Source organism: Rhinolophus hipposideros (genome assembly GCF_964194185.1).
Source record: "Rhinolophus hipposideros genome assembly, chromosome: 1".
In the NCBI taxonomy this organism is placed as follows: Eukaryota; Metazoa; Chordata; class Mammalia; order Chiroptera; family Rhinolophidae; genus Rhinolophus; species Rhinolophus hipposideros.
In genome coordinates, this window is record NC_138047.1 from 15,576,803 (window position 1) to 15,589,479 (window position 12,677).

General features: G+C 32.9%; 1 protein-coding gene across 19 annotated transcripts in view; it reads right to left on the reverse strand.

The window, feature by feature from the left end:
• MLLT10 (MLLT10 histone lysine methyltransferase DOT1L cofactor) overlaps positions 1 to 12,677 on the reverse strand; it is a 192,477-nt gene that overhangs the window by 112,153 nt on the left and 67,647 nt on the right. For all 19 annotated transcript variants that reach the window (XM_081050356.1, XM_081050355.1, XM_081050364.1 and 16 more), the window contains one exon: positions 10,369 to 10,478. In XM_081050356.1, the coding sequence (XP_080906482.1) occupies positions 10,369 to 10,478 (110 nt within the window). The remainder of the gene's footprint in view (positions 1 to 10,368; positions 10,479 to 12,677) is intronic.

Below are 12,677 nucleotides of genomic sequence, written 5' to 3' on the forward strand. Positions count from 1 at the left end.
TTTGAGGAAAATACTTACCAGCAGTAGTAACCTAATCAATATTGTAAGTTGTTACTCTGTTCCTACTTGACACTATTTCATAGTATTCTATTACCCAGCACTGCTGAACATTACTGTTGAAGGATGTAACCTCCGGTATTCCAATTTTAGACCTAAAATGTATCCTTATCATTTACTTCTTAGATGTCTTGTTTTTTCCTCTATCTGGCACCTGTGATCATTCTATTACTCCTTGTAATTACAAATACAGACATGATATTTATATGGCCCTGTAAAATAAGACTTCAAATATTCTTCCTTTTACTATACTAATATAAGCTATCTGTCTCCCAACCTATGGAACACCTCCATTTCTATCCCCTCTCTCTGAACATGCACTGTCACCTTGCCATTTTCCTTTCTAATCAATCAATTGATTAGGTTAATCAATTATGACTTATTCAATATAAATTTATCTAAGAAAAAACCAATCTGACAAAACAGAATGCCTACACCAGCAGTGTGGAAGATGACGGGAAGGAACCTCCATGCTGCAGGACAGATGAAAGAGCCATAGCCTGCTGCAACATGTTGTCAGCGTCTTCCCACGGATATGAGAAAAACTCGGTCAACATACAAGGGTATCTGGTTCAACCACTATTTTCTTCATCAAAAAAGAATAGGCCATGTGGGTACTATGGCACAAGACATTAACTTCTGGTAATCCTTACATGTTTAATTTCAGCATTTTGGTTTTTAGTGCTACAGGTTCACCATCATGGCAACTGAACTTTCCCCCTTAAAGGTAACTTCTAACAATGAACAGTCATTTTCATCTTCCATGTAATTTTGATAACTGCAAAAGTTGTATAATTTGCCTTCTAGATCTCACTTAACAGCATGCAGAAAAAGCATCCGATATTGCCATCTGTGGAGAAAGAACCATAGGAAGGGTTGTGGCTATCCCTCTGCTCATTTCCTCAAACTTTGCTGAATGGTGACGCTAATGGGATCTATAACTTCCTAGTCCTGCAAGGCTGCTCTGTGCTTGTGTGTAGAAACTGTTCACACAGAGAACGATCTCTGTATTACAAGTGCAGGAAAATAAGAGTAACACTATAATTTGGCATATGCTGTATATCCATATATAACCTAATTACTTTTAAAACTTTTTAAGCACCCTGTATATCTGACACCCCTCCCTCCAAAAAAACTTTAAAGCATAACTGTGTCTATGAGCATTTTCTTTAAGTAACCAAAACAAAAAAGCAAAGTGGTTTATACAGACAAAAATAAATTCTTATTTAAACAGCTCATAACTTGAGAAAACCTAATAGCTGTAAGAGATAAATGGGCAAAAACCACAATTCACAAGAAGAAATACCATTCTGATAGCCTGACAAGTAATCAAACAAATGAAAATTAATTTTCAATTATCAAATTAGCAAATATTAAAAATGGTGTTTAAAACTTCAGTATAGGCGATGTGGTAAAAATGGTATTTTCATAAATTATTATCTATAAAAGTTTTGGAAACAATGAGGCAATATTATACTCATAAGAACTTCAGAAACAGGTATAGTCTATGACACAATAATTCTAATTCTAGATTTCTAGCCAAAGGAAATAATGCAAAATACAGGAAAAGAAGGCTTGGTGAAGCAAGATTTTTGTCACGCTTCTGTTTATAACACAAAAATAGTTCAATAAAACTGCAATATTCAGTAATACAGGAACGGTGAAGCAAATTGTGGCACAAATATTAAAGGCACAAATATTAAGTAAAAGTTTGAATTTTACTTAATTCAAAATTAAGTAAAGGGCCAAGTATAAAAGTTTGTATATTTGGCATAATTATAACTCTTCTTATTTACAGATCAAAAAAACAATTAGAAAAAATGTATTAAAAATGTTTATATATTTAATTTAAAATGTACTATTTTTAAATACATCAAATATTTAATTAATTATTTAAGTATTATTTGACGTAATCTAAAATTTGTCAATCCTCATCATGATTGGGAGGTACAGAGTTTGAGGATCTATCAAGGGGTATTCCTATGATCCTTGGGTTAGTATATGTAAGATATACTATATATTTTATGTTATATATTTTATGATATATTTATGTTATATCATATTCGGGGTGTTCAGTATTCTGGGGAAAGAGTCCTTATGCTTTATCAGACAGACTCCTGAAGACTAAAAAAGGTAAAGAATCACTAGTTTAGAAAAACATGACATTTCAAAGTCCGTCTCCCCTGCAAACTGACACACTTTACTGAGATTTATTCCTTTAAAATCAAACAACTCACACAGATCAGTTTACTCAATTATATGCAGATGGATTCCAAGCTTAAACAGAGTAGACTAAATAAAATTTTATGCCTTAATTCAATCTGCTAGTGTTACATAGAGAGAAAAAAATAAGACCCAATACACAATTATCCCTGGATCTGTTTCTCATGAAATCATCAAATGACCTAAATCATAAATCATTTCCTTTAAAAGTTGTGCAAAAACTCGTTTGCGAATTATTAAATACTTTTTATTGTTTTTTAAAAAAAGACAGAAATCTCAAGTTTATGCAAAATACTAAACTATTTTATTAAAGAATCAGCATATGCAATTTGGCGTATGTACATCAGGAACAGTTTATAGACTCTTTTACAGTTGTTTTAAGCAGAACATTTATGGGACAGGAAGGTAAAGAAGAACACCTACACATTATCTCTTTTGTAGAAATTGTCCTCTATGTTCAATCAGTTTCTAATGTTAGAATAGTATCTTAGGTACCCATGTTTTTCCTAGGTGAAAGTGCCTTATTCTAAGCCCAAGTGCTTAGACCAGAGTTGCTCTGTTAGAAATTCAGAACTAGGACACTGAGTCAGTTATCTACAGGGAATTCAGATAAAATGGGAAGCAGAATGAGAGATTACTAAATGGAAGCAGAAATAGACTATAGACATAAGAGACAAGAACTGTAGGACCCTAACCAAAGATGGAATGGACACTACCCATTTCTAGTCTCTGACTTTGTAGTTCCAGGTCCAACTCCCTATGTACGCGTATGTTGAGAGACTACCTACTATACAGCCTTTCAGCCAACCCCATTTGTAGTTCAACTAGTTTTAGTAAGTTTAATTTCTGACTAGAATAAAGTCTTTGGTCTTAAATCTAACCCAGTTATAATATTGGTTCAATGGAAAAAACTAAATTTGTCAAATTTGACTTGCCTTGTTTTATCATATTGCCCAGCAATGTAATTGCTCTTAAAGTATGAGTTTTTATAAAATCTTATCTCTTAATCAATTATACTTGGCAGATTATATTACATAAACATCCAAGAGTACTCAAGACACCAAATAAACATGAAAAAACTGATAAAGGCAATTTACATGTTGGTGAGATTTTAATCCCATGAAATATTGGAAGTTAACCACTGTATATTACCATTTCCAGAAAGTTTAGATTGGATTGATGCCTTTAGAAGTAAGAGGAGCAAAGAAATAACACTAAAGGAAATTATACTACCATTCTTCCACAGTCCTTAGTAAACCCTATTTAATAAAATAACCTCTGAGCCTTGGAGTTGAAAAAAAGGCAATTAGAAGTGAAGTTGAACACAAAAGCACAAAACACACAAAAAACAAATATAAAATAAGAATGTGTATATGTATGAACTGGGGGGAGAGAGAGAGACAAAGACAACTGAAAGAAGCCAAATAAGGAAATTCAAATTTAGAATGAGCTGTGGTACCAAAAAAGGTAAAAGGATGTTTTTATAGATACAGTTGCAAGATTGTTTTGCTTTTCCAAATGATTCAATTGTCCATAAAAGAAAATAGGTTTTAAGTGTTCAACTGAGCAACTAAGATAAAGTGCCAGGCAAAAACAAACATATATTACAGTGTTTCCCCGAAAATAAGACCTAAATGGAAAATAAGCCCTAGCATGATTTTTCAGGAAGACACCCCCTGAACATAAGTCCTAATGCATCTTTTGGAGCAAAAATTAATATAAGACCCGGTCTTATTTTCGGGGAAACAGGGTATATGACGCTGACAAGTTCGTGAACTCATCCTAGAAAAAGTGCTACATACCTCATTGCTGAATATCACTATGGTCACCTTCGAAGTACTCCCCTTGGGAAGCTATGCACTGATACCAGCTCCTAGTCCACCCTTCAAAGCAATTTTGGAAAAGAGAGCTGTTGTTGTATTACCCTTGTTGTCCTGAATGTCATCAAAATGTCTTCCTTTCAATATTTCCTTCATCGTCAGGTAAAGAAAGAAGTCACTGGGGGCCAGATCAGGTAAGTAGGGAGGGTGTTCCAATAGAGTTGTTTCCTGGCTAAAAACTCGCTCACAGACAGTGCCGTGTGAGCTGATGTACTGTCCCGATGCAAGAGCCGTGAATTGTTGGTGAAAAGTTCAGGTCGTCTAACTTTTTCACGCAGCCTTTTCAGCACTTCCAAATTGTAAACCTGGTTAACTGTCCAGATGGTACAAATTCATAATGGATAATCCCTCTGATATCAAAAAAGGTTAGCAACATCGTTGCAACAAGTTCGCGAACTTAATTATCTGACCTCATACAAAAGCAAATATTCAATGTTTTGGCAGAAATGTGAATTATATCTTGGGACCTTATTGTCATATTGTTACTATATGCTAGAGAACAACTTGTAGACAAAAGACTTGTTTAGTAAATTCCCCCAAAATATGCCAAGAATTTCAAACTTAGTGTCTCTGTTCTACGAAATTAGTTTACTTGACTCCTCTATATATACTCTATCTCAGGTGGTGATGATGTACCTAGTACTTATTATCTTCTTGAAACTGCAAACCCATCCTGATTTTTCTTCCTCTCTCATCTTCTGTCACACTAAACTGATCATGAAGCCTGATCAATTAAACCTCTTACACATTACCTAAATGTCTTGTCCCTTCTTCATTCCTACCACTCTCCTACTTCAGACCCTCAGTATTACCTCTCCGGAACACTGTGAAAGCCTAAACAGTTTCTACATAACTATTCTTTGTCTCTTTCTATTCCCCTTCTCTCAATCTTCCTTTCACTACCCAATGGAATGGTAGCTATACGTGAGCATATCCCTCCCAAGTATAATATAAAAGTCCTTCGGTAAAGTTCAAGCTTCTTAAAATGATATGTGAGGCTCTTGAAAATCTGGTCCTAACAACCTCTCAGCATTCCACATATCACAACCAAGGTCCTAGCAATACCGCCCTTCTCCCTCACTACCATCCCCTCCTCCTTCCCCTTACCCCCTCTCCGCTTGCCCACTTCAAAGCTTTTGCTCCTTCAGTTTGTAAAATTAATGGCCACTCGTGTGCTCCCTCTTGTCTCCTCCCCTCACAGTCAGCACCTGGAGGCCTCTTTTAAAAATTCAGAGAAGCTGTAACCTTTTCTAAGATACTTCCCCTTTCTTTCTTCAGCTCTGTTAGGCTGGTTAAGTGAACAGTCTCTATTGTAGAAAGCTTGCACACACTACACTGTTTAACAAGCGCTGATTTGTGCATGTCTATCCTACCATATCGGACTGCGTATCCCCATGTTTCCAGCAGTGCCTGTACATGTAAGAGGACGTGCCATAAATGCTGGCTAAATGAATGACGGATGTGTGGAATGTTTAGCTCCACAAGCACTAACAGGAGTCCTAAAAATCAGAGAGAATATTTAGTACTTTCAAACTTTTTCACCCAAATGCTAAATATATTGATTAAAAACTTCTTTTAATAGCTATCCACCACTACTTTTGAAAACAACTGAAAGGAAGTTGGACTAGCAATTTCTAAGTTTTCCTTTATCTTAAAGCTTTTACAGTTCAATGACACCGTGTTTTATGGTGTTTTTTATTTACTTCTTTGTTTGGTCTGTTATGATTCTTTCTGTATTTATTAAACAAACACTCATTCCTTCATGGACATCCAATAAATAAAGACTATTCAAAAAGATATATACAGGACACATACATCATTTGCTAACTACTCTTTATGGAAATTGCAGCTTTCTAAAACAAATGCTTCCTTACTCTAAAAAAAACACAAGCCTCCACCTGAAAAAAGTTCACAAATCTCCATGTTGCCCCAATTTTGGTGTTTCTTAAAAATTATTAAAAGGTAATTTAAAGGTAACATTCATTATGTTTACTAACAAAATGTATGTATGTCAGTGAAATGAGGAATTGATACAATATAGGAGGTCAAAAAATAAAAACACAAATCTGATGACAAATGGTATAAAAGCTGGCCATTATATATTTAATGGAGAAAATTTAACAACAGGTCAACACAGTGAATTCTCTGCAATTTAGATATGTTATACAGATATTCTAAAAACTTCCTTTCCTATCACTCACAAAATTTTCTTTTATTTTTTTCTAAGTCTAACAATGTTTCAGCCACAAAATAATTTTCATTATTCTCTGAATTGCCTACCACCTGCCCTTTGCACCTACTACCCTATTTTATTTTACTTTCTCTGTCTGGAATTATTATTTGATCCTTTTTTCACACGTCAAATTCCTAGTTATTCTGCAAAGCCCTTATTATCTCTTTGTATGCCTTATTCAATTCCTTAGGCAAAAATAATCCCTCCTTGTATTGTGTTCCGTAACAATTCATTCAGACTTTTTGTTTTTTAAAATATTTTTAAAAGATTTTTTATCATTTAAAATATTATTTTAAATTTTATTATTTAAAATTCAGATTTTTTATTATTTAAAATACATTGTAATTATTTATTTGACTAAGAGTGTCACATTGAGAAAAACCCTGTATTTTATGTATCTCTGAATTCCTAGCATCTAGCACAATGCCTGATACAAAGTAGGTCCATAGTAAGTGTCTAATAATTTACTAAATGCTCTCCAAATTATTCTTTACTACCATCGATTAAGGACTGTTGTCTTCCAAAATTTAATAATCCGTTTTCCAATTGTGCCTATAATTTCAGAATTTACGTATCCCCTATTTACTATGATCAGAATATTAAAAAATTAAAATGAATCCTGTGTAGTTAGATTTGTAGAAGTTACTAAAAGTTTATGGTTCTCTATATACGTATATAGATTGATCAATAGAAATACATATAGATATGTGTATGTATCCATATATTGAATCAGAAGTATCATTGTGACCTCCTACTTTTCAATATATAGACATAAATATTAAAAATATGTAGATGTGAATGTGTATATAGCTGTGTATCTATATACACAAATCTGTTTCCTAGGTATTCCCACTAGGAGGGCCTGGGAGTAGCAATATCTAAGTAATAATGAGCACACCCAGTGTCCACTTTGGTTTCTAAGTACCATTCTCACCTAAAAGGAATCAAGGCTTCCTTGAGAAATGGTGATTCCAGGGCTAGAGCAGGAATGATACCAGATGAGCATGGAACACACTATTGTGTCAGAAGTAAGAAAGTGCTCACAGAATAGTAAAAACATGTCAAAAGACACAAAAGTCAACTTGAAGGGCTCCCATCAGCCAAACCTGAAATAATTATGAGCATCAAAATAAATGACAATAATGAGGATTGACCTCTTAAGATAAAATAGTAACACACAGGCCATATTAGTTCATACTAATATAAATAAATGGGGAGTGAAGAAAGATTTTTCTTAAAGTGAATGCCAACTGATGAATGTAAAAGAAATGATGGGGTTAGAAAACCTCCACTTGCCATCAATCACAGTAATAAATTAAGCCAAGAAATAATAATGGATGCTTTAATTAGCAGGTAAAAGGCACAAGGAACAACATATTTACAAAGTACTTCCCCCACAAAATGTTTATTGATTATAAAGGGAAAAAAAGATTAACGTCCCAGTGGAGAAACCTTGCAGGCACAACCTTCACCAAGTGATCAAGGTAACATCACCAGTAATGGGAAACCTGAAATCATGTACCACCTGATAAGATGCAATGAGAACTCAGCATCACTTCTGTGCTATTCCTACTAAAAACACATAATCTGAATTTAATCATGAGGAAACATTAGAAAAATCCAAACAGAGGGACATTCTACAAAAACATCAGGCCTGTAATCTTCAGAAGTATCAAAACTATAAAAGTCGAGGGCAAAAATGAATTACTATATCAGATTAAAAGAGACTTAAGAAACAAAATGCATCCTGTGATCCTTTGGCTATGAAAGACATTACTGGGAAAACTGAAGAAATTAGAGAAATAATGATGAGGTCTGTGGAGTAGATGGTAATAATGCATAAATGTTAATTACTTTATTCTGATGGCTGCATTCTGGTCATGTAGGAGAAATCCTTCATTATAGGAAATATATACTACGGTAAAGCAGTCAGGGGTGCCAGTATCATATTGATAAATTACTCTCAACTGATTTAGGAGACGAAGAGCTTTTTGTACTATTAATGTAACCTTCATTTAAGTTTCAAATTATTTCAAAATTAAAAGGAAAAACAAGTACTTCTAAAATGAACTTTGAAAGTACTAAGGAAGTATTTATACATTAGTGTAGAGAAACATAGATTTTCTTTACATGGCATCAAAGGCAGAAACAATAAAGAGTAGTTGTGTAAATTATGTAAAAAATTTAAACTTATGAACTAGAAAAACTGACCTGTTAGAATAGTACCAACAATAAAACCATGAAGACATAATGAAAGCTAAAAAAGCAAATGTTAAATTATGATCAAAGGCACACACAGAAAGTATATAAGAAAAAAAAAGAATAGTATCTCTAATATAAAAAAACTTTGTAAGAAAAAATAAAAACATTGCAATATTAAAGTGAACAAAGAGCAATTCAAGTTCGATTAACAAACATGAATAACCTTTAAAAAAAAAAATCTTTAAAATATTTAACCTTACCAGTACTCACAGAAAATCATTCAAACACTCTAATATTTTTACTAAAAATAGAAGATTGTTTTAAAGTTGATACAGTGATAATGTGAATAAGAAGATACAGGAGTATAACAGATATAAGGTTATGAGCAATCTCACTTATTACTAGTGTAGTATAAATTTGAAACTGCACTCTAAAGGACAATTTCAGACAACAGACATCAAATGAGGTGCTTCAATGATAATACAGTTCATCAAAACTAACAATACTCTGTATTACATGCTAAGTAGCCACTAAAAATAATGGCAAAAGTAAAATTTACTGACACAAAAAGATGTTTATAACTTACAACTTAATAATTTACAAAACACAGACAAAAAAATATAAGCAATATATCCAAATCTTTCACAAGTATATAGTATATGTAAAACTGCACACACAAAAAAATCTAGAAAGATCTGAATGAGAGTATTTAGGATGATTTTTGTCTTGCATTTTAATTTTTCTGTATTTCCAAATTTTAAAAATAAATATTGATCTGCATTTTAAACGTTTAATACAAAAATATCTGAAATCTTAGAATTGGCTGCAGTGACACTCTCACACAGATGGAACAAATCAACAAAGTACCTCAAGTAAAAGATAACACTATATTGAATGGCACATTAGGTAACAGAAAATCATCTAATATGCAAAAAGAGAATGAAATAATAACACATGTGTACAAAATCAAGAAAAAAAATATATGAAAAAAAGCAAACATTAAGATTTATAAAAAGCTAACAACAAAAATCCTATCTTGGGGGAAGAAAATAACATGAGGAGGGGGGAGGAACAAATAATATTCTGTAACAGGATTATTTTTTAAGAAAGGATGTATGATAACATACTTATCATATGATATATGATAACATATAACATATAATATTACGCAAAATAATAATTGATTCAAATTTAATGGAAACGATGTTTTAAAGAACATAAAAGGTCAGTATTTCTTAAATGACAAATCTATAAGAATTAAAATGTCATATAAATGTTAGAATAATAAATATCTAGGTTAGCATAAAAATTAGTATATCTGAGCACATGTGTAGGCGTGACAGCTCCTACCTGGGGTTGGACCAGGTGCTCAGAGTTAGTCATGTTCATCAATAAATAAAATTAGTACTTAAAAAAAAAGTTAATATAGTTTTGTTTTGTACTCCTGTGGCCTTAATAACATTATTTTCGTAATTGTAGTTTACCACAGTAATTATAACTTTTTCAAAAACTCTGGAATTTGATTGGGGCCTTTTTTTTTTTTTTTTTTTTTTTAAGGAGGGAGCAGCTCACAGTGGCCCACGCATGGATCAAACCAGCAAACTTGGTGTTATTAGTACCACACTTTAACCAACTGAGCTAACCAGCCACCCCTGATTTAAATTTTTTAAGGTAAGCCTATAATAAAACAAAATACAAAAAATCCTTTATACTTCCCAGTTTTTAAAACAAAAACATTATATTCAAACATCAATAAGATAATATCCACTGTACCTTATTGTAACGATCATGTGGAACAGACTGTAAAACAATTGGTTCCATTGTAGAAACATTGGCAAACTGTACCTCTGGAATATATAGGGCACAAACCACATGAGCCCAACCTAAAAATAAATAAATAAAAATAATGTCATTTTTCCTACTGAATTAAGAAACTGTGGTACATTTACACAATGGAGTATTATGCAGCCATAAAGAAGAATCAAATCTTACTATTTGCAACAATATGGATGGACCTAGAGAACACTATGCTAAATGAAATAAGTCAGACAAATACCATACGACCTCACTTATATGTGAAATCTAAAGAAAAGAATAAATAAACAAACTAATCAGAAACAGTCTTAGAGATACAGAGGAAAAAACTGAGGGTTGCTAGATTGGGGGGGGGGGTGATGAGGGAGAAGGTGAGGGGATTAGAAAGCACAACCGGTAACCACAAGACTGCCACGGGGATATGAAACTCAATTTGGGGTACATAATCAATAACGTTGTAAAGATTTTGTAGGGTATCCAGTGGACACCTGTCTTATTTAGACTGACCACTTCAGGGATGGTGTAGATGCCTGATCACTGCGCTGCACAGCTGAGGCTAAAGCTGAATAATAATGAATGTCAACTATTACTTTATATGTATATAGTCACAAGAAGTGGAGTACAGCATTAGGAATAGAAACAGTGGAAATGTAATGGCTGTGTGCGATGTCAGAGGGGTAGGAGATTGGGGGAGGGAGGTTATCACTTTGTGAGGGATATAAATGATAAATATCTATTACATTGTTTTGTACATGTGAAAGTAATAAAATTAAATTAAATTTAAAAATGTCATTTTCCAGTTTTCAATTAAGCTTTTCCAAAGATCAGTAAAATCATTAACTTTCTAAAGAGATTCCTTAAATGTCTACCTAAGCAAATACACACCAAAAACTTTGACAAATTCTCATTATAGACTGAATAGTCAAACCACTACTGATAATGCACTCTTAATCATTTCTCTAATTATGCACAGAAACACAAATACAGGGAAACATTTTAAAATTCAGATTCTGGTAAGGACTGACACTTCTTATAAATAATTCAGATCAACTCTACTATGGGAAAACCACTGTTAAAATAAGATGTTTTATAGTGGAATACCTAAAATGAAAAAAGTTAATACTTTAATCTTAAATGTCAATATTAATTATTTTACTTTTATATTATTGTCAATATTTTTAAATTGATATTTTTTACTAGTTCTAACATTCACTATTTTAGTATTTCAATATTTCACTTAAAATACATTAATAATTGATATGAAATGTTAACGCTTCTTTTAATTTTCAAAATGTGCCTGAAGACATCAAAGAGCTGAAGTGATAGTGAGGAATTACTGATTCAAAACTGGAAAAGAAAGAAAGTCCAGGGTGGTGAGTACAGCTTTTGGCCACTTCTGCCACCCAGGGGACATTTGCCTATTTCAGAGAAAGCAGCTGAGAAGGTGAAAGGTACTTTTAACAAACACAGAAGGCTAGAAGTATAGGGATGTTATGCCCACAGACAATCAAGGGAGAAGGGGAACTAGTAAACTCCTCACCCCCTTTCAGCTACACTGAAGGGCTGGCAAGCCAGGAGTAACAATAAACTAAAAATACGTACAGCCTCAAAGAGACTGTTGGGCTTTGATCATCTTAAACTCTGAAATCTGACTCATTTAATCCTAAATTACAATTACCCCCAGGCACCAGACAGAAGTAAATATACATCCTTTATGAAGGAAAACAATGTCACCTTGGCTACAAATAATTTCTACTATTAGTTCATTAACAGTTTCAGCATACATTAAAAAGTATCAAACACATTAGAATCAGGACAGCGTGAATGAAAACCAACAGAAAAAAGCAAATAAAAACAGGTCTGTATTTTGGAGTTTCAGACATAGGCATCCAAGTATGCCTAAGTATACTTAAGCAAAGCAAGTATGCTTGTTACGTATGTTCAAATATATGTAACACAAAATTGAAAATTTTTTCAAAGAATTGAAAACTGTAAGAATAAACCAAATAAAACTCCAGAGTTAAAAAACATTTAAAAAGAATCAACGGGTAGGATCAACAATGGTTTAGACATAGATTAAAACAGAATTAGAGGGCAACAACAGAATAGGTCAGGAGAAAATACCCAGAATGTTAGCACAAAATTCAAAAGTATGAAAATACAAAAAGAAGACAGGAGACATAAACAATATAAGCAAGCCTAACATACAAGTCAGAGAAATACAAGAGAAATGGCACAAAAGCAACATCTGAAATGATAATACCTAA